General features: G+C 58.5%; 1 protein-coding gene across 1 annotated transcript in view; it reads right to left on the bottom strand.

Annotated features, from left to right (window-relative positions):
- The window catches only part of LRP1 (LDL receptor related protein 1), an 82,354-nt gene that overhangs the window by 8,039 nt on the left and 46,448 nt on the right, over positions 1-27,867 (bottom strand). The window contains exons 25-72 of the mRNA XM_040490431.1: positions 26,457-26,661; positions 26,109-26,273; positions 25,216-25,460; positions 24,858-24,989; positions 24,321-24,548; positions 23,887-24,061; positions 23,704-23,798; positions 23,355-23,504; positions 23,111-23,251; positions 22,609-22,743; positions 20,879-21,010; positions 20,483-20,617; positions 20,152-20,281; positions 19,891-20,017; positions 19,318-19,469; positions 19,095-19,219; positions 18,422-18,799; positions 16,885-17,074; positions 13,432-13,636; positions 12,849-13,041; positions 11,976-12,101; positions 11,635-11,763; positions 11,238-11,357; positions 10,912-11,025; positions 10,457-10,606; positions 10,250-10,372; positions 9,824-9,940; positions 9,516-9,644; positions 9,120-9,242; positions 8,885-9,025; positions 8,614-8,804; positions 7,669-7,852; positions 7,479-7,564; positions 7,185-7,304; positions 6,480-6,667; positions 6,139-6,344; positions 5,439-5,627; positions 4,733-4,881; positions 4,214-4,307; positions 3,977-4,093; positions 3,608-3,727; positions 3,145-3,267; positions 2,865-2,990; positions 2,335-2,451; positions 1,552-1,658; positions 1,315-1,447; positions 342-461; positions 67-229 (exon numbers count right to left, since the gene is read on the bottom strand). Of these exons, the coding sequence (XP_040346365.1) occupies positions 67-229; positions 342-461; positions 1,315-1,447; positions 1,552-1,658; positions 2,335-2,451; positions 2,865-2,990; positions 3,145-3,267; positions 3,608-3,727; positions 3,977-4,093; positions 4,214-4,307; positions 4,733-4,881; positions 5,439-5,627; positions 6,139-6,344; positions 6,480-6,667; positions 7,185-7,304; positions 7,479-7,564; positions 7,669-7,852; positions 8,614-8,804; positions 8,885-9,025; positions 9,120-9,242; positions 9,516-9,644; positions 9,824-9,940; positions 10,250-10,372; positions 10,457-10,606; positions 10,912-11,025; positions 11,238-11,357; positions 11,635-11,763; positions 11,976-12,101; positions 12,849-13,041; positions 13,432-13,636; positions 16,885-17,074; positions 18,422-18,799; positions 19,095-19,219; positions 19,318-19,469; positions 19,891-20,017; positions 20,152-20,281; positions 20,483-20,617; positions 20,879-21,010; positions 22,609-22,743; positions 23,111-23,251; positions 23,355-23,504; positions 23,704-23,798; positions 23,887-24,061; positions 24,321-24,548; positions 24,858-24,989; positions 25,216-25,460; positions 26,109-26,273; positions 26,457-26,661 (7,243 nt within the window). The remainder of the gene's footprint in view (positions 1-66; positions 230-341; positions 462-1,314; positions 1,448-1,551; positions 1,659-2,334; positions 2,452-2,864; positions 2,991-3,144; positions 3,268-3,607; positions 3,728-3,976; positions 4,094-4,213; positions 4,308-4,732; positions 4,882-5,438; positions 5,628-6,138; positions 6,345-6,479; positions 6,668-7,184; positions 7,305-7,478; positions 7,565-7,668; positions 7,853-8,613; positions 8,805-8,884; positions 9,026-9,119; positions 9,243-9,515; positions 9,645-9,823; positions 9,941-10,249; positions 10,373-10,456; positions 10,607-10,911; positions 11,026-11,237; positions 11,358-11,634; positions 11,764-11,975; positions 12,102-12,848; positions 13,042-13,431; positions 13,637-16,884; positions 17,075-18,421; positions 18,800-19,094; positions 19,220-19,317; positions 19,470-19,890; positions 20,018-20,151; positions 20,282-20,482; positions 20,618-20,878; positions 21,011-22,608; positions 22,744-23,110; positions 23,252-23,354; positions 23,505-23,703; positions 23,799-23,886; positions 24,062-24,320; positions 24,549-24,857; positions 24,990-25,215; positions 25,461-26,108; positions 26,274-26,456; positions 26,662-27,867) is intronic.

The following is a 27,867-nucleotide window of genomic DNA, read 5'->3' on the forward strand; positions in this document are numbered from 1 at the left end:
CCCCCCCCCCCCACCGAGTTTCCACCTGGCCCGCCGCCACCTACTGTGCAGTACCCAAACTATCACCCCCGCCCCACCAGGCTGCTTCCACCGGCCCCCTGCTCACCACAGTCCTCCTCATCAGTCCCATCCCCGCAGTTGTCGGTGCCATCGCATTGGCGCCCGATCCACAGGCAGACGCGGTCGTTCTTGCAACGGAAGGGCCGGTTAGGAGGGCACACAAACCTGGCTGCAGGGGTGGGAGGGGACAGAGCCAGAATCAGCCTTGGGGGCGGGCCTGCAGCGCCCGGGGAGCATGAGAGCCCCGCCCCCTGCCCTGGGCCCCGCCCCCCCAGCCTCACCGCACTCCTCCGGGTTTTCGTCTGAATTGTCCCCGCAGTCGTCCTCGCCATCGCACTTCCACGCCAGCGGCTTGCACAGCGTGTTGTTGCACTGGAACTCGTCCAGGGGGCAGGTCCGCACTGGGCGCCGGGGGCGTGCAAAGAGCCAAAAATGAGCCCTGAGCCCCAGGCTGGCTGCTGGGGGGCAGGATCTTGCCCAGGCCCTTCCCACCACAGGAGGTGGCCCAGAGGGGTCACCAGGCAAGCAGTGGTACAACCAGAATGAACCCAGGTCTCCTACCTTTATACCTGCTGGGCAGCTGAGCAGAACTGCCTCCTCTGGTATTTAGGGGAGAAGAGGCCTTTTTGGGGAAGTGTGTACAGAGAGGCCAAGAGTGCCCTCTTTCTCCAGTGGTTGTGGCAGGGCACTGGGGCCTACTGCAGTTCATGGCAGGCAGAAAGGAGGAGCACTGGGCTGGGAGTCAGGAGACCCAGGTTCCAGACTATCAAGGCAGAGCCAGGAAGTCTGTCCTCATTGTTGGGTGGGTCTCTGCTCTAAGCCCCAGGCTTCCCTTACCCAAGCTTCACAGTGTGGCCTCGGGCCACTGAGCCCAGCCAGGTTAGCCAGGGGCAGGCACTGTCTCGTTGCTCCCGGAAAGCAAAGTGAACAAGGACTCTGTTTGTCAGGGCAGCCGACTGCCCTGTAGGAACTTGTGGGGTGGAGTCTGGGTGGACACAGCCAACAGGTTTCTGCTGGATTTTGGTCCAATTGGCCCCTTGACTAAGTGCCGTTGTGGAGGGAACAACCTGTCCCAACGTGTACCCAGAGGCCCTGTGTGTTGTTCACTGCTATATCCCCAACGCCTAGAATGGTGCCTGACACATGGCAGGTGCTTAAGAAATATTTTTTGTATGAACAATGACTATAGAAGACAAAGAATGAGGTGAATGACTGGGCCACATGGTGGGGTGGGGGGTGGTGGCAGGGCCTCACCGCCAGTGCCACAGGCTTCCTCATCACTGCCGTCCATGCAGTCGGCATCCGCATCACAGCGCCAGCGCAGAGGGATGCAGTGACCACTCTTGCACTGGAACTGGTCCATGTCACAGCGGGGGGTGCAGTCTTTCTGCGGGCACAGGAGCAAGCATCCTGGTCAGATCGGGGCACCCCTGTAGCTCTGTCCTGATTCTTCTGAGGCCATCCCTCCCTCCTTCTCCTCTCCCTACACACCTCGTCTGAGCCATCTGCACAGTCATGGTCCCCATCGCATTTCCAGCGCCCAGCAATGCAGCGGCCATTGGCACAGGAGAACTCGCTCTCAGAGCAGGGCCGAGGGGCTGGAGAAGGACAGGGGAGAAACACGCCCCAGGAGGGTGGGCACAGGGACTCAGCCCTTGGAGTATCTCCAGCCCTTGGCAGAACAATACCACCCGTCCTTGTGTCCCTGAAAGCCACAGTTGACTGGCATAATGACCACACCAGCCAACTGGCTGCCCTCATGGGATCAGCTGGGTACAGAGGGAGCTCACACTTACCCCTCTGGGGCAGACACACGAGAGAGGGCATGGGTCCCTGGCTCTGCCCTTGGGACAGACTGTGTGTGGGGGGTCGAGGGGAAGAGGAAAGGGACAAGACCACTAAGACAAGCACCAGGGTTTAGGGAGAGGCCAGTAAAGGATGATGGGCTGAGGCATAGCACGGGGACGGACGGGTGGGCTCTGGGGCAGTGGCAGGGGGTGTGGTGGGAGCAGGGGCACATCAGAGACACCTACCTCTGCAACCCCAAGAGGACAGTGTGAAAATGGAGAGAAACATGAGATGAGGTGAAATGGCACAAACTCAAATACACGACATGGAGTGGGGTGGGGTGGGGTGAACAGGGAGGGGGCACCTGACCCCCAGCCCTGGGAGGCAGCCACCTGCACCGGCCAGCCTGGTGGGGACAGGGGTGCTGAGAAGGGAGGAGCCCCAGGTCTGTGGGGGTGGGGCGGGGCAGGGGGTGGGGGGACATACTGCAGCTCTCCTCGTCTGAGTTATCCCCACAGTCGTTGTCATAATCGCACTGCCAGCGCCCTGGCACGCAACGGTTGTTCTTGCAGCGGAACTGGTAGGGCTCACAGGTGCGCTCGTCTGGGGAGGCAAGATTGGGAGGCAAACATCGGGGCAGTCAGGGACAGAGCGGGGACAGGCCCGAGGGTTTCAGACAGGCATGGGCAGGATGGCCAGGAGTGGGAGAAAGATCAGCGGAGGGAGGCCAAGCAGTGTTCTGAGATTCGAGGAGGTTATGGGGCCTTGCGGCACACGAGTGGGAGGAGCTGCTTGGGGGAGGGGATTAACGGAGTCCCCTCTGTTAGGCAGGCAGAGAAGATTCTGCGCGGGTATGTGCTGAGGAAGTGCCGGTGGAGGCAGGGACGGGGAATCAGGCAGGGGGTGGTGGGCACGGGAAGCCGAGTGCCAGGCAGCTTGAGCCCCAGTCAGCAGGTGGCCTGAGTCCTGTCCAGGCCGGCTGCCTTCCCCTGAGAGCGGGGTCTGGGGAAGCTCACCACACTCCTCCTTGGGCTCGTCGGAGCCGTCCCCACAGTCGTCCTCTCCATCACACTTCCAGCGAGCGGGGATACAGCGGCCGGAGTCCTTGCAGCGGAACTCATCCACTCCACAGGTCATCTGGGCTGCAAGGGGGCGGCTGGTGGTGAGGGGGAGGATCCTTGCAGGAGTGCGCCGGGAGGGCAAGGCAGTGGCCGCTGGTCACCCGGGGTGGGGACGAGGTGGGAACAGCAGACACAGTGGAGGGAAGGTGGGCTCTGGGGGCACCAGGCAACTCACTGCAGTTGGCAGGCTCATCGCTGCCATCCACGCAGTCGTTGTCCCGGTCACAGACCCAGACTCGGGGGATGCAGCGCTTGGTGATGGAGCACTGGAACTGGTTGGGGGCACAGGTCACTTCGGCTGCAGGGTAGGGGGAGAGAATGAGGACCTGCCCATTTTTCCCCCACCACAGTTTGAGATCACCGTCTTCTCCCTCTTCCAAGCCCTGGCCCTGGTCCCACCGGAAATTTCTTAGGAGAAACGGACAGTTTACCTCCAATTTTGGTGCTTTTTGTTTTCTGAATCTGCACCTTTTCCCAGCAAACCAAGTCACACCCTGTATAATTTATGTCACCCATCTAATAACATTACTTGACAGCCACATGGCCCAGAGAAGCGGTGGGTAGACTTCAGTGTGCAGTGTGTTTCTGTGTCTGTTTCCCTGCCACCCCGCTCCCTGCCCACAGCCCCGGGCACTCACGGCAGTCCCTCTCATCCTCCCCGTCTCCACAGTTGTCCTGCCCATTGCAACGGAAGATGCCGGGGATGCAACGGTTGGTGTTGGTGCACTTGAACTGACTGGGCAAGCAGACGTGGATATCTGTGGGAGGTAGGGAGGAAGGTGAGGTAACTAATGGGGGGTAGAGGATTCAGGAGCAGCGAGGGGGCACCTCATCCCCTCAGTGGGAGCATGCAGGTTCAGGGCCTAAAGCAGCAGGAGTCCAGCCTGGAGAGGAGGCTGCTGTGGGCTGAGCTTCCTTGTCCTTGGAGTTTAGTAGGAAACCTCCAAGTTCCGGGGAAGGAGAAGGGGGGAGGGAGGAGGGCAGACAGTGGCTGGGCAGTCCTTTACCGCAGTTGGCCTCGTCACTGTTGTCCTGGCAGTCGTTGTCCCCGTCACAGATGAAGGCAGGGTTCGTGCAGATGCCTGTTGAGCACTGGAACTGTCCTGGGCGGCACTTGAATTCGGCTGCCAGGAGGGGAGCCGCAGAGTCAGAAAGGCTGGGGCTGGGCATGGCCACTCAGAGCCTGCAGAGTCAGGCTGCCCCCGGTGCAGGACCCTCTTGCCACCCCTGCTCTGGGCACTTACGACAGTCCGGGGGCTCGTCTGAGTGGTCCCCACAGTCGTCCTCTGTGTCACATTTCCACCAGAAGGGGATGCACTTGTCGTTCTTGCACACAAACTGGAGGGCAGGTGGGGGCAAGAGGGGTTGGTGGGGGTCTGGGGAAACTCAGGAGACTTTCTTTTGGGGGGCTGTGATGTTTCAAAGAAGCGGGAGGACCAGGGTAATTTGTGGAGGTGCTGAGCTGGATGGAAGGTTGGGGTATGAGGAGTGCGGGAAGGCCAGGTGATGGGGTATCTGTGTGGGGGCCAGGGTGGGGGGTGCTGGTAAGGGAAGGTCAGGGTTAGGGTGTGGGGGTGTTTGTGTGAGGTGACAGGTATAAAAATATTGCTGTGGGGAGACAAGAGGTAGGCAAGAAATGTGGGGGTGTTAGCGTGGGAAAACCAGATGCGTGAGGACATTAGAGCGGGTGTTGGGGTCCGAGGAGGAGTGGAGGTTGGGGGAACGAGGCATTGGTGAATGGGGGTCAAGGGGAAGAGCCTCACCTGACTTGCTGTGCAGTTGGACACACAGGTGCGCCCATCGCTGCCCAGGTAGAAGTTGGTAGGACAGGCACATTTGTGGCCCCCACCGGGGGACAGTAGGCACAGGTTGCTGCAGCCGCCATTGTTGACCTTGCACGGATGATTGGGCACTGCCAGAGAGAAAGTGGCTAACGGGCAGCCGACTGGACCCAGTATATGGGTCAGGGCCCCCTGAGCCACTGCCCTCTGGCAGAATGAGGGCGGCACTCACTGATGCCACATTTTCTGGTCTTCTGAAGGCTGCCTAGCCCACTCTATTCTGGGCAGAGGCAGGACAGATCCAAATCCTACTCCTTTAGGAAGGAGCTGAAGCCAGAGAAGGGAGACGACTCTTCTTGAGGTCCCAGGATCAGGCCAGCCCTGCAGCCTCATATGCTGCCTCACCTGTGCCCTCCCTCGGGTACGTCCCGCCTGCCTTTGGGGTCCTGCCTGGGCGGTCCGCACCTGGACTGGCCTCAGGGGCTTGCTGCTACAAGACTCCTGGGATGGACCCAGGCTGGGCTGTAGCTCCTGAGAGCCTGTCGATAGCCTCCCTAATTTCCCAGTGTCTGGCAAGCACTGCTCAGGCAGTGCTAGAGAAGAACCAATCCTGCTGGGCCATATCCTTCCCCGGGGGCCCCCCATGCCAGGCTCACTCTTTGCTGGCTCCCACCCCTTGACTGCTCACCATCTGGCTGGCGCAGGGCGTGGAAGACATGCAAGTCCATGGGCCGGTGCAGGGTACTGATGAGGAGTGTCTTGTTGGTGCCCGTGGTCTTGTGGGCTCGGTTGATGGACTTTGTCTCCCAGTCGGTCCAGTACACGTAGTCCTCAAACAGGGTCAGTGCGAAGATGTGTGGGATGTCCTGGCTCAGCACTGCAGACGGGGAGGGAATGGGCCCAGCAGCCGGTTAGCGCCTTCCCTACCGGACATCCTTAACCCTACAATAACCCTGTGAGGTGGGCGCCAGCCCCCGTTCCAGATGGTTAAGTGGCTTCCCAAGGTCGCACAGCTAAGTGGCAAAGCTGGAACTCAAACTCAGGCCTTTCTGACAGCAGGTTCCTGCTCTGTAATATTAGAGGATGCCCTGTGCCGAAGCATCCCAACCCCAGGCATCCTACTCCTGTCTTTCTCGGGGCCCCGAACTGTGCATGAGAAGTAACTTCTCTTTCTCCTTCAGATGGTGGCCTCATGCCTGGGCTTGTCCAGGGGGGCGTACATCGGGGTGCTCTGGATCCCCATTCCCCTGGGGAGATCCCCATTCTCAGACCATGCTGTCTGACTTTTAACCTTATTCTTGCCCCAAAGGCCTGATCCTCTGTAGCTCCAGACCCCACCCCCGACCCCCAGAGCTGCTGTGCCCAGGCAGCCTCACTGGCACACTGACCGACGTGGCGATTAGAGCCATCCAGGCTGGCAAACTCGATGTAGTCCTCACGGGCATCAGCCCAGTAGATGCGCTCGGTGACGTAGTCCAGTGTCAGGCCGTTGGGCCACGTGATCTTGGTGTCCACGATGACACTACGGCCAGACCCATCCATGCCTATCCGGCCGATCAGTGAGTGGTCACCCCAGTCTGTCCAGTACAGGTACCTGGCAGGTGGGTGGGCAGTGAGCCCCAAGAGATCCAGCAACTGGTCCCACCAAGAGCCTGCAGGGAGGCTGGGCCTGGATGCCTGAGCATACTGCTTGCTTCAAGGGCTCCCCCAACCCTCCTTGCCCTCGTACCCATTCTGCACGTCCACCACCAGAGCTCTGGGCTCACGGAGGCCAGAGCTAACCAGCACCGTCCGGTAGGCCCCGTTGAGCTTTGACACTTCGATGGTGTCCCGACCTTTGTCGCACCAGTACAGGTTGCCACCCACCCAGTCCACAGCCAGCCCGTCAGGGTTGCTGAGGCCTGTCCGGTGCAGCACCTGTGGGCAGAGGCAGGGAAAGAAGAAGGCCAGGGGTACGACCCTCAGTCTCTCTGGGGGCCCAGCAACCCCCAAGTGTGAAGTACAGCTTCCTCCCCCAGCTTGCAGGGAGGACAATGGATGGAAAATGCCCAGGCCCAGGCCTAGTGTCAGCTGAGGCTATAGGAGAGGGGTCTCCAGAGGAGAGCTACTGCACCCCAAACCCCAAAGTGCCTAGGGGCGTGAATTTAAGAGAGGGCAGCCATAAGGGGGAAGCTACTGATAATGAGGGAAAAGCAGGAGGAATCTCCTAGACCTCACTCTCTGAGCTTGGAGGAGAGGAAGAAGCCAGGACAAGCAGAGTTAGGCAGTGACTTCGTGGGGAAGGAAGAGGAGGAAATAATTCAGTGGGATGCCATGGGTGAAGGGGAGATGGCCTTGAAACACAGCGAGCCCTCTGGGGAGGGACCCTGCGGCTGGATCTCTGGCCCCCGACGCCTAGTTTGTCTGCTGAGGAGTGGGCTGCCCCTGGCCTCACCTGCACATTGCTTCCGTTAAGGTGCATCCTTCGGATCATGCTGCCCTGGGTTGTCACGTCTGTCCAGTAAATCATCTGCTCTCGGTAGTCAAAGTCCAAGGCGACGGCATTGTTCAGGCCCTGGATGTGGGGGGTGGGGGATGACTACAGAGTCAGGACACCGGTGGCTGGAGGAGTGAGTAGGAGGTGACGAACATGGGCCCAAGTGGGGAGGATGAGGGGGCTGGGCGGGGAAGGGAAGATAGCTCCGGGCCTGGGGACAGGTGTGGGGGTGAGGAGGGCCGGCTCTGGCACCTGCTTCAACAGCGTGTAGTTGGAGCCGTCCAGGTTGAGCTTGCGCAGGTAGTACCGGTTGGCAAAGATCAGGAATGGCTCCTCATCTGGAGACAGAGCGTCCTGGTTCAGCTGCCAGCTGGGGCATGTTCTGGCACCCCCGGTCCCCAGCTGCCTGAGCCATCTGACCCCCTCCACGTGCCCGTCTCACCAGTCACCGCTTTGCAGCTGTGGGGGTCGCCGCCTCGGGGGGCGTAGCCCTCTACACACAGACACTTGTAGCTGCCGTGCGTGTTGATGCAGCGCTGGCTACAGGGGAAGGTCGAGCTGCACTCATCCACATCGGCACACGTCCGGCCGTCATCCTTCAGGCGGAAGCCGGGGCGGCAGCGGCACTGCAGGCACAGGGAGCCTTGGGCTGGGGAAGGGGCTGTGGTCGGAGCCTCCCACCCTGGAGCCTGGAGGTCTGGTTCCCTCCACCCCTGGGGGCTGGCTGGCTCCGCTGGGGAAGCCCAGCCTTGAGGGGCAGGAGGCAGGCAGCAAACAGATACTGAGCCATCTGGCTCTCACTTCAGCTAAACCACTGTAGTGACCGATGACCACCCGGTTTCTCTCCCCAGAGGTCGATGCTCAGGCCTCATCTTATGTGACCTGTGAGCATTATCTGACAGAGCTGGTGGTGCGCCTCCTCCAAGGTTTTCCTCACACGGCTCTTCTCCCACGCCAGCAGCTGCCCCTTCTCAGGCTCCTCTGCCAGTCCCCCATCACCTCCCTGCCACTGGTGTGGCTGAGCACAGGCCATCTACACGCGCTCCATTGAGGAGCCTATCCAGACTCATAACTCCCAGATTCTGGGCTCCTGTCTGGCCTCTCCCTTGACCTGCACGCCTGGACTTCGGCGCCTGCCTGACATCTGCACACCCCTCCTTCTCCCGTAGCCCTTGCTGGCCCTACTTTCCAAGGGGATGCAGAACCCAACCAAGTAAAGGTTTTGATTCCTCTGCTGTGTCCCCAAGTGCCCAGAGCACTACCTGGCAGAGTAGGTGCTGAATGAGCCCTTGTTGAATGAACGAACAAATGAAAGGACAAGGGGTGGAGAAAGGAGCTCCCGCCAGCCTTGGGTGAGTGGAAGCTCCCACTCCGGGGTGGGGCACACCTTGAAGCCAATCTTGAGGTCCTCGCAGTCCTGGCTGCAGCCACTGAGCTTGCGGCTGAGACACTCGTTGACATGGCAGCCACGCTCATCCGAGCCGTCACCACAGTCATCCTGGCCGTTGCAGAGCAGCGCCTCGGCCACACAGCGCCCGCTGCTGCACAGGAACTGCGAGGAGGCGTTGCACTTGTGCTCTGCAGGGGGTGGGGGGGCAGGTCAGGGGGCCATTGGGCCAGGGATGGAGGGTGGGGAGGGGGCCGTGCATCGGGCCCACCTGGGCTGGTGCAGTGCGGGTTCTTGGGGGCCTCGTCGCTCTGGTCGTGGCAGTCATTTTCCCCATCGCACTCCCACTGGCGGGAGCTCAGACAGCGCCCATTGGCACAGCGGAACTCGTTGGGGCCGCACGTTGGGTACTCTGGGGGAGGAGGGGCCGGGTGAGTTTGGGAGCTTGGGCGTAGGGAGGGCAGGGCGCACCCCTGGTGCCACCCCCTGGGAGGCCCCAGGCTCACCACACTCAGGGGACTCGTCGGAGCCATCGGCACAGTCACGGTCATGGTCACACACGAAATGCTTAGGGATGCACTGGCGATTTTGGCACATGAACTCGCGGTCATCACAGGTGCTGTTGTACACTACGGACAGAGACAGACATGGCCCCTCAGCTCCCCCCGACTAGCTGATGACTGTCACACGGGACCTTGGTGGGGTCTGAGTGGCAGAGTGGACAGAGAGCACTGGATGGAGGGTCCAGACACCCATGTGGGTTGTAGACAGGGCTCTGCCACTGACTGCCCGAGGGACCCCTGCTGAAGCACTTCCTCTCCTTGATTTCAGTTTTCCCTACTGCAAAGAGAGACTGTAGCTGCTTGCTGCCCGCCCCACTCCTCATGGCCCCTGCCACTCACAGCAGCCAGCCGCGATGCTCTCGTCGGCACCATCAGCACAGTCCTTGTCACCATCACAGAGCCAGCGCTCGGGGACACACACATGGGTGCCCGGGCAGGAGAAGGAGGAGGGGCCGCACGTCTTGCCTTCTGTGGGGGGAACAGGGAGCCGCTGGGAGCAGGCACAGCTGGCCGGGCAGCGGGGGTGACATTCCCACCACTGTGCCGTCCATCCCTCCTGTAGTAGGGCATGTGCACGTGCAGGTGGCATGGGGGGGCTCTGTCCCTCCCGGGAGCACCTCCCCGACCCGATCCCAGCCACCTCTCACCACAGTGAGCCGCCTCATCTGAGCCATCTCCACAGTCATCACTGCCATCACATAGCCACTGCTTGGAGATGCACCGATGGTTCTGGCACTCAAACTGGGCCTCCGAGCAGAACTTGTCTGGGGCAGTTGGAAGCCAAAGTGAGATGGGGGGAGGGGATGGCACAGCATTGAGCTGGGCAGGCAGGTGTAGGGTGCATGCCAAGGCATCCCTCTGTGGGGTCAGCATGAGCTAGAGAGATGCCCCCTCCCCCCTGGGGGTGGGACCTGGGGTTAAGGCCCTGGGTGCCCTTCTCCTAGGAGGACATTTCCTGGGAGGGAACTAAAAGGTGAGGTGTGGACAGTGACTCAGTAACTCTGGTGAAGCCCCTGCCCGCCGTGGGTTCTCTGGGCTCCCAGCTCGGGTGGGTGGGCCCTGTGGTCACTTACTGCAGTGGGTCTCATCCTCGCCGTGCTCACAGTCGTCTTCCTTGTCACACGTCCAGCTCATGGGGATGCAGCGCCCACTGGGGCAGGCAAAGTAATTCAAGGGGCATCTGGGTCGCTTCACTCCTAGGGGGAGAGGGAAGCATGAGGGCGCTGCCACCCTGGGGGGGCCGCCGCCTGCCGTGCATCTGACCCAAGGCTGGTGTAGACCTGGGCAGTCGCGCTCGTCGCTGTAGTCCCCACAGTCATTGGCACCGTCACACACCCAGCTGGGTGCATAGCAGAGGGAGGTCCGCTCACAGGGCTGGAAGCGCACTCCTTTCACCCCCAGGCGGAAGTAGCTGCTACAGTCAGTGGCGCCTGGTGGGGGCAGGGATGAGGGGTGAACCGAGGTTCCCTCCACACTCCCTCCCGGGGCAGCTGCTGGCCTGACAGTGGCCTTGGTGTTTTAGAAAGTCGCACGGTGTCCTTTGGGGGAGGGGGTGCTGTCCACCCCTTCCACTCACCCCAGGGAGCCCAGGCCTAGGGCAGGGGCCACACAGGCTGTGAGGGTGACAGAGGCCGCCACGTGGGCCAAAGGGATGGCAGGGAGGAGCCCCAGGCAGGAGGCAAGGGAGCGAGACGGGAGAGAGACTACGAGGCACCCAGGCAGGGGTGTCACTCACTGCAGTTCATCTCATCGGAGGCATCCTCACAGTCCACAAACTGGTTGCAGCGGCTGGAGTTCCCAATGCAGGTGCCGTCCCGGCAGCGGAATTCTCCCACTCCGCAGGCCGTCTCTAGAACAGCACCCACCCCCAGACCATCAGGCCGCAGTTTTCCACGTTGGGGGCAAGAGACCCCAGGCCAGAGCTCCTGGCCCAAAGCACCTGCCCAGGCCCACCGTGGAGCACGCTGAAGCAGACCCCGTGGGGCCTGGGAACCAAAGCTCAGCAAGGGCAGGGCGTGGCAGAGGTGGGGGTCTGAGGGCCAGGTCCCGGGTCCCACTCACTGTTGCAGGGAATCTCATCCGAGCCGTCCCCACAGTCGTCCGCCCCGTTGCACCACAGCATGTTGGACACGCAGCGCCCGTTGTTACACTGTCGGAAAGTCTTCTTGCAGCGGCGTGAGTCTGCGGACAGACGGGGAGCGGGCCAGCAGTCAGCGGCAGCGACAGGGGAGGCGCTGCCTCTGATGAGATGTCATGCATTTGTTCCCTTGACAAACTGCTCAGGGGCTGGCACAGGGCTAGCGGTGGTTCTGCCCTTTAGGACAGCTGTGGAGTGGGTCACGGAGCTTTGCTCCCCTCACTCCCACACCCTGCCCCGCTGGGGGCTGAGGTGGTCGACTCTGGAGGCCAGGGGTAAGGGAGGAGGGTTGGGGCACAGAGGCTGGAGGAGGTGCCTTACTACAGTAGGATGGCTTCTCATCAGACTTGTCCTTGCAGTGGGAGACACCGTCACAGGTCAGGCTGAAGTTGATGCACTCGCCGTTGGCACACTCGAACTCATCTTGTGCTCGGCAAGAGGAGTTCACAGCTGTGGGGGTGATGTGGAGGGAGCTTCGTAAGCCAGGGTCCTGCGGCCTCGAATGTCTCTACCCCCTGTCCCCCAGAACTGAGGTCATCCTCAGTTTCTCCTAGATAAAAGTTTTCACGAGGGTGGGCTACTGGAGTCTAGGAGGAGATGGTCCCCACTGTGTGCCCAGGGTCCCCCCACCAGTGTCTGTCCTCTGTCATTCCCTCTCTCACCCCGGCAGGTGAGGTCCTCTTGGAGGATGCGGCCCCCTCGGCAGGAGCAGTTGACATGGCCTTGGTGAGTGAGCAGACATAGGTCTTGGCAGCCCCCGTTGTTGACGCGGCAAGGGGAGAGCTCACCTGAAACAAGGACAGAGGACAGCGGGCTAAGAGTTTCCCCAGCTGTGCACACACAAAATGCCCACACCCATTCACATAGCTTCACTGAGCTTCCTAGCCCTGGCCCTGGCACAATGGCACATGGCTGGAGGAGCAGAAAAGGTACTAAGGCAGGGCCAGTGGGAGTATTGGGGCTGGGGCTGAGGTTGAGGGTGTGTGTGCTCTTGGGGCGGGGGGTGACGTGGGCTTCGCCATGTGCTTTGAGGAGAGTCAAGTCGAAGGAGCCTAGTGGTGGGCCTTGGAGTGTGTGTGAGAGGCATGGAAAAGCTGTGGATCTGTATGGGGCCCCTCAGCCAGGCAGGCCCAATGTGGGAGCGTCTCTGTGCACATGCACGTGCATGCACAGTGTGGGGTAGGCAGAGCCTGGGGCGCGTGTGTCTGATCAGGCTCTGGGAGCACGTGTGGCTCTTGGGGGGAAGAATGGCTAGGGCATGTGCTGGGGTGTCAAAGATTCAGGTGAGACCAACTGTGGTGTGCTACGAGGGTGCATACATGTGCACGCACGCACAGATGTCTTGAGGGAGCTGGAGTAGAGGAGTGTTGGTGTTTTGGGTTTCTTGGGGGTGAAAGCGTGTACACTTGTATGTCTGCACGTGGAGGCTGTGGGAGAACAGGACCAGGGTGTAGTGTGTGTGTGTGTGTGTGTGTGTGTGTGTGTGCTGGCACCAGGGGCAGGAGAGCAAGGCTGGTGGTAGTGGCCCCACTCACAGCTGTTGGTGTCATTGGCCACGGCGATGATGCCCATGGGCTGCTGGGGGATGTCCACGCGCAGCAGCTTCATGTCACTGCCCACGTACTTGTTGGCCCGCTGCACAGCCCGCCGCACCCAGTCGGTCCAGAAAATGTGCTCCCCGTACACAGCCAACCCGAAGGGGTGGACTGGCTCGGACTTCAGGATCACCTGTGGCGACAGCACTAAGCCCGTCACAGGTAGGCTCAGGCCTCTTGTCCCAAATCCAACCCCCTGCAGCTGGCCCCAGGGGTGGGGGTGCCTGGCCTTGGCCGAGATCCCTGGACACAGCTGCAGAATGGGAAGACTTGCAGGGGAATCTTGCCATGTCCTCATTTAATTGATGAGGAAGCCACGCCTGGGCAGGATGAGGGCTGCGCAAGGCCACACAGCTAAGCGGCAATGTCAGTGCCTCATTCTTCTCCCAAATCTTCCCATCACGTGGCTTTCCTTTCTGTTGCTCTGTGCCCAGGCAATCTCCATTTTGGCTAGCCAGCCGTCCCCTGACCCCTGATCCTAGCCTGCCCAGTACCACCCGTTCCATCTGCCCCACAGACTCACATAGCGGTGGGAGCCGTCATACTCGCAGCGCTCGATCTTGTCTAGGGTGGCGTCGGAGAAGTAGAGCTTCTCGGCACGGTGGTCGATGGCCAGGCCATTGGGGGTGCGGATGTCCTTCTCGATGAGAGTCAGGACATTGGCCCCCGACAGGGCCGCCCGCATGATGCTGGGGTGCTGCTCGTTCCAGTTGGTCCAGAACATCAGGCTGGGGGAAGACAGGGCCACGGGGATCAGGACTCAAAGCCAGGGAGTCTGCCATGGAGGGCCCAGGCTGGGGCAAGGAGTCGACCAGAACCTGAGGGTCAGCCAGGGTGGGAACCAGATCCCAGCACAGCAGGCCACCTCACAGCCACCCAGGCCAACACAGCCCCGGTGCCCAGGAAGGGCCCAGCTGCTGCATAGTCGGTGCGTGTGTATGTGTGCACACGTACTTCTCAGTGTCTGTGAAACGGCCATCTGTGTTTACTGAGAGACAGTGTAGCCAAGTAAGTCAGGCTCTGGGTTCCCATTCTGGCTCCACGACGTACAAGTTAGGAACCTCAGCAAGTGACTTAACTTCTCTGTGCCTCAGTTTCATCCTCCATGAGGTGGGGATAATACTATTACCTGCCTCATAGAGTGGTTTAAGGGTTAAAAGAGTTAATATTCATCTAGTGACAGCTGGTAGATGCCACATGAGTATTTCATATTATAGTAAAACCTTGGTTTGCGAACGTATTTTGTTCCAGAAACATGCTTGTAATCCAAAGCACCCGTATATCAAAGTGAATTTCAAGAACGCTTGGCTCAGTTCTGATCATGTGACATTCATCCCAGCTCTGCTCCTTCCAAGCTCTGACCTTGAACCAGCCTCTCGTTTCTACACCTTGGCCTCCTCTCAGTAAAGGAGGTGGTAAGATCGGGCCTTGCCTGTGCTCCTTTTGGGGGTGGTGAGGCTCCAGAGATGGGTGCGGATGACTTCAGGGCTGGTCAGGCACTACACTAGGTGTGACAGTGTGGTTTTCAGACCACCTGCATTGGATCTTGATTCCTGGGTCCTCTGTCCCAGATATTCTGGGGCCAGGGAACCAGCACTTTCCAGCACTCCCCAGGCAAGCTTCATACACCCTGGAGTTTGAGAATCATCTAGCTACATCTGTTCTCTGGCTGTCTCATAGGACCTACCCCTGCCTCCCCACCCCACCGCATGCTTCCATGCCCTCTGCCCTCTGCTGCTCTGGACACAGAGCTGTCTTCTGGCTGGTGGACCTGTCTCCTCAAACCTCTCCAGGTCTCTTCTTAACACCCCCTCCACAGCCTCTCCAGCATATTTGAGCTATGGCCTCCTGCCACTATGCTTCCACTTAGGGAGGTGCTGGCTATCCCCTAGCCACTGGGAGCTCTTGAGGATAAGTCTCTGATTTTAAAGGCGCCCATCCTGGGGGAAGGGGTGGGGTTCTGGATGGCTCTTGGAATCAGAATGGGAGTTTGGATGGTGGCATGACGCCATCAAGGATGGTGGCATCTGTCTCTGGCTTCCATAGGAGAAATGGGTATGCCAGGGACAGCTGCTAGAGTCATCCTCCCTGCTTTGTTGGTGCCCAACCAGGGACTTCGATGTCCTCAGGTAGAGCCCAGTTCACTCTGCAGTGGGAAGTGGCTTTCCTTCTACCATGACAAACTGTTATATGTGGAAGAATGACTGTCCTACAACTGAGGATTTCAGGTTTGGTAAAACCACTCCCAGGAAGTGGCTGGCAGGGAAGGGCAGGGAGAAGGGGCTGTCCTGAGGGGCAGGCTGTCAGCAGCCAGAACTGGGAGCAACCTGGGAACTGGGGCCAGCTGTAGGGGAGGCTCAGCAGGAGGTCCCTGCCCCTTTCATCACACTGGCCCCCCCAATTCCTCCAAGGCACTCGCTCCTTCTGGCCAGGACAGGGCCTCTCCCAGACAGTTCAGCTCTTTCTCCTGCACCCTGCCCTGGATTTACTTCACCCCTGTCATCCTCCAGACCTCAGCTCAGCTGGGAGTCCTTGAGGACACGTTCCTTGATATCCGGCCCAGGTCAGGTCCTTCTTACACACTCCTAAAGCTCCCTACAGCCTCATGGCTAGCATCAAATATGCCTGGGGCAGAGCCAATGTCCATCTCACCCTCCCCTTGATCCTCAGCACATCGTTGGTTCCCAAAAGCCATTTGCTGAGCCTAGGCTCAGAGCAAAGGAATTTGGTGGGCAGCCATGAAGGAGCTTCTGAAGTCACAAAGCTCCACCATCTCTGGATTGGGGGTGGGAGGCAGGCAGGGGTGCCCAGGAGCATCACCCTTCCACGGAGGTTCCAGGCCCATAAGGGACAGGCCCTGAGGCCAGCCCAAGACAGGTAAAGTTGCCAAGGGTCGCAGAGGGCAGATAGGATCTTTGTCATGAGCCAGGTACATGCAGGCCAGGGTGAGGCAGGCCAGGGACAGAGGACCCTTGTGCTGGTCTGCGGGGCCAGGCAGGCTGGGCTGGGGCTGGCCTCGAGTGATATCAGGCTAAGGAATCTAGGTTTAGTCGGTGCACTCACCATTTCTAAGTAGCTGCTTTTGGGTTTTGTTTGTCCCTTAGTTTCCTAGCAAAGCTTTGGGAAAACATTCCAAGTGCTGCTGAATTCTGGGGAAAACAGTTTTGCTTACGTGTGGGCCAGGATTTCTAAGGGGAGGAGGTGGTTCACTAGAGGCCCACACAGTGGGAGTGGGGGCTGCCCCTACAGGAGAACAGGGCAGGTGGAGACCAGGGGCAAGCACCACCTCCGGGTATTTCCTCCCAGGTTCTCCTGACTCATGCTCTGGACTCCCTTGCAACCTGAGCCTCGCTTCCAGGTTCCTCCCCAGGCCTGCTCCTGCTCACAAGAGCCCTTTGATCGGGCATGGGGGAGGCTCCTCATAGTCCTTCCCCGCCTATAGCACTCCTTCCTTTGGCTCTTGCTCAAAGCACTGCCCTGTGTCTGGGCTGTCCTTCCCTGGCCTTTCCACTTCTAGGTCCTGTGCCAACCTGCCGCCTCTGTGGGGCCTCTTGGTCATCACCGGTCTCCATGCTTCCCAGCACTATGATTTCTCTCCTCAGCTAGGTCAAAGCTTCCAGGCAACAACCGTTTAGTGAACAGTCTTGGCCTGAAGCTTGGAGTCTCAGAAACACAGAGGACCTACTATGTGCCCTGAACATGGCTTTCTGATGAATGAATCGACTAATCACTGAGCAAGAATTGTCCTTCACAACCCCCCCCACCCTGATCCTCCCCTTGGTTCAGGCACCTGAAATATTATTGTCCTATTACAGATGAGGAAACTAAAGCTCAGACAGTTCGGACAGCTGGTCTAAGGTCACAGCAAGGAAGTGGCTGATCTCAGGTGAAAGCCAGCCTCTCCTGCTGCTTCACCCCCCACCCGGGGCTGCCCGGAGTGGTTTCTGCCACCCACTCCCTACACCCAGCAGCTCACTTCTGACACTCGTCCAGCACAAAGGCTCGTGGGTGGTCGTCTCCAGACATAGTAATGACCGTCTCGCGCTCAAAGGCCCCTGGGCGGGTCTGGTCTACTGTGTGGCGGGTGATGGTGGATGTTGTGTAGCTTGTCCAGTAGAGAGTGTCCCAGCCACGGTGATAGGCCAGGCCCTCCACAGAGCCCACATCTGCAAGGAGACAGGAGTAGTCATAGGTCGGGATGGAGCCAGAGAGCAGAGCCGAAGGGGCAACCGGGGCATGAACTCAGGGGGAAGGCCTGGAGCACCCGTTCCTCTGGCATATGGGGGGCTGGAAGGGGATGTGTGGGAGCTGAGGAGCATACGGAGGCACAGCCCTTGGCACCCCAGCCCTCCTGTCCTTCCCTATTTTCTACCCAAATGATCCATGGCCCATCTCCCTGACCCTTCTTCCTGCTTCTCCCCACAGCTGGGTAGAATTGGCTTTATGGATTTTAGTAAATCACATCTGACTTGGGCTGTACCGGGTGGGAGCTTCCTGCTTAACAAGGTCAGAACTGGATTGATTCTCATAGACATCCTAAACTCAGGTTAAAGAATTAAGTGCACAATGGGTAGTGGAACCATAGCCTAAGGGGATTTTAGCGGCCTCTAGCTGTAGGTCGCTTTGGTTGCCAGAGGCTGCATTAATAGAAGTACTGTAGCTTAAACAATGGCCTGAAGGGAGGGGACAGTTCTTGCCAGTCTCTCCTGATCAAGTTACAATCACAGGGTATCTAGTTTAGCTTTGGCCACATTTTTAGACAGGCATGGGGACTGGACTGTGTGGAGCAGGAAATGTCCAGAGGAGGGTCAAAGAACGGATCTATGTTTATCATCGCTGTATACCAGCCACTAGAATAGTGTCTGGCAGGTCTCCGTGGCCAGAATGAATGAATAACTGAACAAACGAGTCAAAGCACCGGGCGCCCCGGCCCCCGCCGGTATCCAGCCTGGAGAAAAGAAAACTGTAAGTGGAACAAAACAGCACTTTTCACAGAGCTGAAGGGCTGTCCTGGGGTGACGGCTCTAGCACCCACTGGTCTCTGTGGGGTGCACATGACGCCTGGGCTGAGCTAAGCATTCATACCTGCGGTTCAGGTGATCCTGTCTCACTATGCAGATGAGAACTCTTGGACAGCACAGGACAAGTGCCTGAAATCCTGTGTCTTGGGTTGAACCCAGCCTGTCTCTGCAGCCTGTGCTGTGAGCACTGGACACACAAAGGAGGGTTTTGGCTTATTCTGTGCAGCCTGGGGGCAAACTAGGATCAGAGGAGGAAGCGAGAGGGGGGCCAAGTGTGACTCCAAATGAGGAGAAACTTTCAAGTAAGTATAATGGGTGCAGTGTGATTTGCTGGCTACTTGTCAGGGACACAGTCACAGCTGGGATTCAGATCTGGGGCGGAGCAGACTGGCTGATGTCTGAGGGCTTTTCTACCCTGAGTCGGTGCTGGTCCTCTGCACAGCCCCCTACCCCCCCCCCCCCCTTCCTGGGCAGATCCGGGTCTGGTCTCACTCTCCACAATGGTGATCCTCCCCGAGCCATCGTCATTGATCCGTTGGATGTTCCCAAAGTGGATGTCGCTGAAGAAGATGCGATTGGGGGTGCCCGGGGAGGTGCCTGCTCGGTAGTCAAAGGCCAGAGCGATGACATTCTTCATGTGCTCAGGATCCTCAAAGGGTTGCACGGGTGCATTGAGGTTGCGCTCATCAGACAGGTGGATGCTCTTGAGGATGGTGCGCTCTGAGTAAAGCAGGTAGCCCGCGTACTCCCGGCACGACGCCCCGTCTTCAGCCAGCATCCCGTGGGCGCAGGCACACGCCCGCTGCCCCCCGCCCCGGTACAGGCACAGCTGCTGGCACCCGCCATTAGCCACTGCACACACGTTGGTACCTGGGGGGAGGGCATGGGAAGGAGATGGTTATGGAGGGTAGGGCCCACCTTGGGAAAAGGCTCACCGGTGCCTCTGGACTCTCAGCCAAGGTGGACGCTCTGGTTGGTGCACTGCTCTGCCTCAGCAACTTGGCACCCAAACCCATCCTTGAGCTCCTCAGCCCCTTTTCACCCCCCTCAGGTCTCTGGAGCCGCTGGAAAGTGTCCCTGTGGGTTCAGCGTCTCTCCCGGCCCCTCTCAGTCTGAGAAATCACCCTGTGTGCCTCTCCTGCCTGGCCCAGAGCCCCAGCCTCACCTTTCTGCCGGTCCCGGTTGAAGACTTTGATGTCTTTGAGCTGGACGCCGATGCCTGTTCTCAGGGGCACCGAGTCTGTGGCATTGTCTTTACTCCCACGCTTGATGGAGCCATTGGCGTGAGTCCTAGGGGAAGGGAAGGCCAGGCCGTGAGTGGGGCATCGACAGAGGTCAGGAGGGAGGGAAAGGATGGCCAGCGAGAAGACCGGGGCAGAACGCCTCACCTGTCACTCCAGTAGATGAAATCCTCAAACACAGACACTGAGAACATGTCCATATTGTTGCTGGACAGAACCACCTCACGGTTCTCGCCCGTCTCCAGGTCGATCCGCTCGATCTTGTCTGTCCGGGCATCGCACCAGTATAGCTTTCCATCCTATAGGCCAGAGGCGTGCACCTCACCTCCAGTGCCCGGCACTCCACACCAGCCCCAGTGTCCTGGGCAGCAGGGCATGTCCCACTCACCCCTGCCTCTCGTATCTTTCTCCTCCTTTCTCCATATCCTCCCTGCCCTCTGACCTGCTAATATGCCGACCCTTCTAGACATGCCTTCAGTCCTCACTTCTGAGTGACAGCACACCCTCCCCCCCACCTCTAGGGCGGTAGGAGTCCTACTCTGGGTTGGGAGCTGGGCCAGAACACCGCAAGACCTATCCTGGGTCCATATCTCCCCACCGAATGGGGGGTTCACCACAGGGAGAGTCTATGGGAAGCAGAATATAGGGTAAGGGGAGCCTCCCCCCACAGCATGGGGTCCAGATATCCCGAGGGCTCCAGGGCCAAGCCTGCATTCAAACCTGATAGTCCACTGAGATGCCATTGGGCCAGCTGATGCTGACATTAACCAACACAACTCGCTCAGTACCATCTAGCCGAGACCGCTCGATACGTGGATACTGGCCCCACTCAGTCCAGAACAGATACCTGTGGGGTGGAGGAGGCAGAAGTGGGGTGTCAGTCCCCAGACCATGGAAGGTCTCATAAGTGTGGGCTGTGGAGAATGACCAAGCCAGAACCAAGCCAGGGCTGGGAACTGGACAGCCTGTCCAGCTTCTCACCCCTTCTCTGGGTGGACAGTGATGGCTCGGGGCTTATCCAGACCCTGGGAGATGACCACGTAGCGGAAAGAGCCATTGAGCCTGGCGACCTCGATGACATCAAAGCCTTGGTCTGTCCAGTAGATGTTGCCTGAGGAGGGAGTGAGTGGGGATTAGGGGGTTGGGTGGGAACACATGCACCTGGTCCCCTTCTAGCCCCTAGATCCCTGCTGCTCCCCCATCCGTTCCTGCCTAGTCCTTCTCCTCAGACTCCTGAGATCCCGCTTCTCTCCTCCAGGCCTCCACCCTACCTGGAGGCCCACAGCCTGCCCAAGGCCCTCTCATGGCTCACCTGCGATCCAGTCCACTGCAATGCCCTCCACGCGGCCAATGCCATTGGTCACCACATCCTCGCGCCATGTCTGGTCTCGCTTAGCCCGGCTAATGGTACTTAGGCCCATGTCCACCCAGTAAATGGTGTCATTTTCTGGAGATAGAGGAGCCAATGTTGGGATGCCCAGCAAGGCAGGGGAAAGGTGGAGGGTCAGAATCAAATGGCAGTCAAAATAGAGGTGAGTGCTGGGGGTGGGGGAGGCAGTGGCACAGGGGTTGGAAGGGAAACTAAGCAGGGTAGGGGGAGCTGTGGTATCTCCCCCTCCAGCTGTAGTCAGGCTGCCTCTCACTGGGCTCCCAGAGCACACTACCCTCAAAGTAACGTCCCACTCTCTCCCGCCACCAAATCACTCACCAGCATGGAAATCAATGCCGACAGCCAGGGAGGTCCCAGACACTGGGACCAGGGCATCTGACTTATCATTGGGATCCAAGGGGATTCCCCGGATTCCCTCGTGCACAGAGTACAGGAGAAAGGAGCCCACACCTGAAACACAAGGATACTTCAGGCCTGGGTCTTGCTGACACCCTCTTTAAACTTGGGCTCTGTCACTCTGAGTATCTTCTTCCAGACATCATGCCTCCCCCTTCAACACACAGATAAACACACCTGAGCCTGAGGCCTGCAGCTAGGCTGGGAGGTCACCTGGCTGGTGGGGGGTGGGGGTGGGAAAGGAGAGCAGCTCTGGGGAACCACCTGCAAGACTACTATCCCCCACTAGAGGGCAGAAGAGACCTGGACTTCTCTCCCCAAAAGGGGCCCTGCAGTTCAACTTCACTCCATACAACCCAGCACCCCCAAAAGCTGTTAGGAAGAACCTGGGGAGTTTCAGACAAGGCAATGGAACCAGATGACTCCTAAATGGAGACTTCCACCTTAGTTTCCTCTTTGTCCTCCCCAGTCTGGTCTGTGCCACACACTCTCAAACACCTAAGACTCAATATCCTTGACATCTCATTCCTGAGCCTTAATTCTGTTTTCCCATTTCTTTTGAGGTGCCACTATCCACGTGAGCCAGAACCCTCCACTGCCTCTGCCCCATGATACACTGTGTCCCCAGATGAATCCCCCAGGGGGCTCTGGTTTCTCAGGCTCCTTGAAAAAAAGGATTCATAGTCAAGGGAGTTTGGGGAAACCCCAAACATTAGTCTCCTCTTGAAAAATCCTCAGTGCAGATGAACATACTCAAGACTCTGAGAAGTTCTGCAGCAAAAAACACTTAAACTTTGTTCAACCCAGTGTTTCTTTCTGTAACATCTACCCACATCAAAGAGGGAGGTTCCCAGGAGCACACTTTGGGAAGTGCTGTCCTGGGGCAAACTCATAAATCAGTCAGCAAGTTCTTGTGAAATGTCTCTGAGTCTCATCCCGTCTCTTAAACCCAGCCGCTAAGCCCCATCTCTTAACACTGGGCTCACTCTAATAGCCTCCTAACTGGTCTAACTGCCTCGGTTTCTCCCTCCCCCACCCAGCCGGCTCTCTGCCGCCAGGTTAATCTGCCCCAAACACCACTTTCCAGGCACTCCTGGCTGAGAACCCACAGGAGGCCCGCCCTACCTCACAGCCATCACCTCTGACACCCCCCACAGTCTGCCCACCACTCAGGCTTGGCGCCTCAGGGCCTCTGCACATATCCTTGAATTGCTCTGGACCCAGTGCCTAACTTATTGTCCCTTCCCCTTTGATCCATGCACTTAAATCCTACTTGTCCTATAAAACCCAGCTCACAGCACATCTTTTCCATGAAGCTGGCCCTGGCGCTGCCTGCTGACATCTATTTCTCTAAAATCCTACTGCAGACACTGGATAGCCACTTCACGGTCCAGTTTCCCCTACGCGTTAGCCCCATCTCTGATGAAGACCGCAGAGCACAGGGACAGGGACTTCTGCCCCCTAGCCTTCCCTGTAGTACCCTGCACAACGGGGGCTTACTAAGCATCTAACCCAGAAGACACTTCACAATACATGATGAATGCAGTTCCTGTCCTCAAGGTGAGAGGAGGAAGGTGGGGCTGTGGGGTAGGAGGGGTCAGAGCTGGAGACTTGGGCCATGGTGGGGGGCAGAATGGCGATGGGGCACTGACCCTCGCAGGCCTGCTGGCCACTCCGGAGGCTGTAGCCGGCCGTGCACATACAGGAGCGGGTCGACTCCGATGTGGGCAGGCAGAGCTGGGAGCAGTCACCGTTGTTGACACTGCAGGGGTTGGTGCCCTCATGGTCTGGGGTGGGTAGGAGGCACAGAGAAAGGGTTAGGTAGACCTTCTCAGGACCTTAGTGTCGGGCTTGCACTGCTTAGGGAAAGGATAATCACCGCCTTCACTCTGGACCTTGTGGGGGTCACCACCCAACCCACACTCAGGTCTTTTGTCCTCCCAGGCCCTGGCTCTTGTGACCAGGGTGGCTGTAAGCTCATATGGTACCTCTGTGATGATGAGAAAGAGGAGACCCTCTGGGTGGTGAGTGGAGTCTGACCCATGTTCACTCCCATTCACATCCTTGCCCAGGGATTCCTACAGCTGCTCATGGCCACAGCCCTCACCCCTCTCTAGCCCACCCCCTGCCCGGGGCCCTGGCCCCCTGCCTCACCCAGCTGGATGCTCTCGTCATAGACCTTCATATGCATCACCAGGGTGGTGCTATTCCGCAGGACCACGGATTCTGAGCCATCAGCCTTATTGCACGTGCCCATCTTCTCTGACACCTGATCTGCCCACCACAGCTTGTCCCCTGGGGAGGCAGGAGGGAATGAGACCCTGGGGAGGGCCCCACCCCCAGGCCAACCCAGCCCAGCCTCTCTGATCCTGTCCCTACCCCCACCCAGCAGCCTCACCCATGATGGCCAGGGCAGTGGCCTTGCCCAGCTGGCTCCGCATGGCATCGATGACCTCTAGCCCACTCCCGTCCAGGTTGCAGCGGCTGATGGTGTGGTTCCCAGAGCTGATCCAGTAGAGTTTGCTTTCAGGGAAGTCGATAGCCAGGCCTAGAAGAGGGGGACGTCACTGCCACCAGAAAGTCTGGCACTCAGACTGGGGGCTGAGGGATGTGTGGTTTTGGAGGAGGAGGGTGACGACAAGCGCTAAGCTGGGAGTTCAGGAGACAGAGGGGTAATTGCGGGACCCTGAGGATCTCCTGGGTGGGGAATTAGGAAAGAGTGGTAGCGTAGGAAGGACAAGCCATACCCACAGGGCCCTTCTGGCCACTGAAGAGCAGGGTACGGTTGCTGCCATCCATGTTGGCCATGCTGATGTTGTCCCCATCGGTCCAATAGAGCTTCCTGGGAGGGTGGCAGGAAGGTAAAGTCAGACTCCTCTTTTCCTCCCACCCCACACCCCACGCTCCCCAACCTTGGGCCCTGGACTGACCCACGCAAGGGGTGGACAACCAGGCCATGGGGCTGCTCCAGGCCCTGCACCACCGCATTCTTGAAGGAGCCGTCCAGCCGGGCCACGTTGATCTGCTTCTTGTTGCTGTCGTAGCTTGTCCAGAACAGGTTTCGGGACACCCAGTCCACAGCCAGCCCATGGGCATTTGGCAAGTCTGGGGGGCACAGTGGGGAGTTGGAGATTGGGTGTTGGCAGGGCATAGGTCGGGAGACGGGAGACTGTAGGAAGTGGGGGGCTGGTCTGGTTTTGGGGGGAATCAGGGTTGGGAAACCAGGGTTGGGGCATTGAGAAGGGAGAGGATTTGGAAAAGGAATATCAGGACCAAGGGGACCAGGGATGGGAGCAAGGGCTCGGTGGCGGGGTGGGGGTGGGGGGGCCACACCCACTGCAGGGGTCCAGGGCAAGGGCAGGACCTGCAGAGACGACAGTCTCCACGCCTGTGCCATTGATGAAGGCCCGTTTGATGGCCTGTGTCCGCACATCGGACCAGTAGACGCGCTGCTCGCGGGCATCATAGTCCAGCACCGTGACGTTGTCAATATCGGGCACCGTGAAAGAGATGATGTAGTTGTAGTAGGGGGCATCCAGGTCCACCCCTCGGATCTCCATCTGACGTGCGTACAGCAGGAACTTCTTAAACTCTGTGGGGCATGTGGCAGGTGACTGAGGGCAGCCCCTTACCTTCATGCTTCCCACCCACCCAGATTAGGGTCCCTCCCTCTTCTGGTTCCTTCCATCTGCTGATGGTCATTGGCTATCCGGAAGTGCCCCCATCGGGCTCCCTGTCTGAGTTCACACACCTTCTTACAGCCGTTGTGTCTAGAACCTGTCCCATCAGGCCCCTCCCAGCTGGGATGCTCTATCTTCACTTACAACTGGGAGCCTGGGTACCTGACACCTTCCCCTTCAGCCTCAGTTTACCACTGGCTCTTGAGGGAGGGGCCTCCTACCATAGCACGTGGTGTTGTCCTTGTGGAGCTTCATGAGGTGAGGGCAGGCGCAGGAGACGGTCCGGTTGTAGTTGATGAGACACAGGTGGGAGCAGGGGCCTCGGCCCCCATTAGCCTCACAAGGATTAGGAGCTAGGGGTGGGGGAGGGGAGAATGGAAAATATCCTGTGAGTCGCTGGCCCCTGCCTGGCCTCTCTCACCTCGACCGCCCCCTCTTCACCTACTCTCACACGCCCTGTTCCAGCATCACCTGCCACCAGACTCTCCAGTCAGCAGACTGGCCCATCCCCGCCATCCCTCATGCTCTCACGGCCCCCTCTTCTCCTAAGGCCTTCTAAAGAGGCTGCTGGCCCCTTACCCATGGGCTGCCGGGAGGGGTGGTACACCTGCAGATCAAAGGGCTGGGTATTGGTCCTCTGTACCACGGTGACATTGTGGCCGGTCCACTTGTTGGCCTTGGCCAGCGTGTTTGTCCGCCAGTCCGTCCAATACACCTCCCCCCCATACAGCGTCACTGCAAACGGGTGCGATAGGAACTCGTGTCCCCGAAGCACCTCCATGTGGCCGGAGCCGTCGTAACGGGCTGAGTAAATGGCATCTGACCTGAGAGCGTGGTCGGGGCAGAGTGAGGATGATGGCGGGGGCCATGCCCTGGCCCATCGCCCCCCCCAGTTCTAGCACACTGGAGCAGTCCTTCCTCCCAGGCCTTGCTGGCCAGGGAAGGCAAACAGAACAACATGGAGTGAGAATCAGAGTGGTTTGAGGTCTAGGATCCCAGGTCTCAGATCCCGATTCCGACGCCCTGAATCTCTTGGCTCACTTCTCCATAGGGCCACAGTTAGCACACAGGGGCTTTTTTTTTGGTGAGGTTGGAAGAAGGTACCCACTCTGAGCAGACCAGTTAGAAGTTTGCCCTTCCCCTGGGTGGATGAAGTCCCCTAGCAGAGCACACAGGTTTGTGAGTGAGGACAGGAGGTTGCATTTTAGCCTGGCCCGCACCGGGGCCAGGCAGTCCTGGATGGGGTGACAGCCCTGCTTCTACCCTCTTCTCCCCACATCCATCCTCTCCCCTCTCCCCAACCCTCAGTCCTCTTACTGGGCCCAGCCCTTGGCCGCCCCAGTTCTGACTCCAGCTGCCTCAGGCGTTTTCACCACCCTTATCGCTGGTGAGCCCTGGGACCCCCAACCCCACCCTGTCCTGGGGGGAGGGGAAAGATGGAGGCGTCTGGGGGTGTGGTGGGGGGCAATGACCTGGCATCGATCCAGAGGATGCGCTTCTCCAGGTAGTCCACCGTGAGCCCATTGGGCCAGCCACCCGAACCTGTCTCCCGGTGGATGGTGCGTCGCCCGGCCCCACTCATGGAGGCGGCCTCGATGCGGGGCAGGCTGGCATCCCAGTCTGTCCAAAACAGGATCCTGGGAAATGGGGAGTGAGTCAGGGGGAGCCAAGGTCAAGGGCCTGGGGCGGGGCTATTATAGGATCTTTGGTAAAGGGCAGAGGGGGTGAATAGCGTTTGAAGAGATAGGTGTCCCTGACCCGGCTGAACAAGGCTTCAGAGGAGACCATGGGGCCAGAATGGGGCTGAGCAGGGTTCTCACCCATCCCGTGGATCCAGCGCGATTGCCCTTGGGTGCTCAATGTCACCAGCCAGGAGGGTGGTCCGAAGGGTCCCATCCAGCTTGGCCACTTCAATCTGGTCCAAGTTACTCTCCACCCAGTAGATGTTGCCTGCAATCCAGTCTACAGCCAGACCCTCAGGGGTGGCCAGGCCGTACTGAATCACCACCTCGAAACTAGTCAGGGCTGGTGAAGAGAAGGTCATGGGAGTGAAATCACAGTATAGTAGGACCACCCTCAACCTTGACACCTCTGCCAATACCTCTGATGCACCCTGGATACAACTGGGGTTCACAGACCCCCTACTCTCCTCACCCAGGCCCCCTGAACCTCCAGGAGGTCAAATAAGGAGAGAAAAGGCCTAGCTTCCAGAACCCTGAGGAAGGGAAGGTCACAGCTTTCTTTTGCTTGCAGCTCTCTGAAGGGCTAACCCATGGGAGGAGGTCAGAGCAGAGGGTGGAGGCTTTGGGGGACAGATGCAGAATCAATATGAGGACAGAACTTTCTAGAAGTCACTTCAAAGACTGTCTTAAAGATTTTTCCCTGGAGATATCTATATCTATATCTATATCTATATCTATATCTATATCTATATCTATATCTATATCTATCTATATCTCTGTGTATATCATGTATAATTATATATACACATATGGGTATAGATGATAGATATAAAATTATTTTCATAGTGTGAACATTATTACAATCTACTTAGCCATTCACTTGTTGATGAACATTTAGGATGGTTCCAAGTTTTGTCTATAACAAACAATACAAACTCCTTTAGTAAAATGTGCTTCTTTCAATCTTTGCTCAGATGTCACCTTCTCAGAGGCCTTCCTTGACCACCCCATTTAAAATGCCGACCCCCCCATTCTCCCTACTCACCCCCTTTCCTCCTTTCTCTATATCCACACTGCTATCCCCTTCTGTTATACTCCATGTTGTACTCATTTGTTTATATCTGATGTCTCCTCTGGCATGTAAGCTCCCTGAGGACAGACATTTTGGCCTGCTTTGATCACTGCTGTCTTCCCAGGTCCAGGTGTATATGGCAGATGCTCAATATGTGTGGAAAAATGTCTGTGATGGGTCAGGCTGCCTTTGGATCAAAGGCATGATTCAGGTACCCCATTCCTAAATGGCTTTTTCCTTTTAAGCCTGCAGTTCTAGGATTTGGGGAGCTCCAGACCATTCCAAAGAAAGGCTGATCATTTTGTTAATTATCAGGCTGGCAGCTTTGCTGACGGTAATTACGGGGCGTCAGGAACTGAGACCCACAGCAAAACCTAACCCAATTAACGAGAGTGTGGGGGATGGGGGAGCTAGGGGCCTCTGCTTCAGGGTGGCCTGGATCTGGGCCTGTGGCTCCGAGTGCCCAGGTGCCCCTTC

The sequence above is a fragment of the Herpailurus yagouaroundi genome, unplaced genomic scaffold (genome assembly GCF_014898765.1).
Source record: "Herpailurus yagouaroundi ecotype Mexico unplaced genomic scaffold, PumYag 182, whole genome shotgun sequence".
In the NCBI taxonomy this organism is placed as follows: Eukaryota; Metazoa; Chordata; class Mammalia; order Carnivora; family Felidae; genus Herpailurus; species Herpailurus yagouaroundi.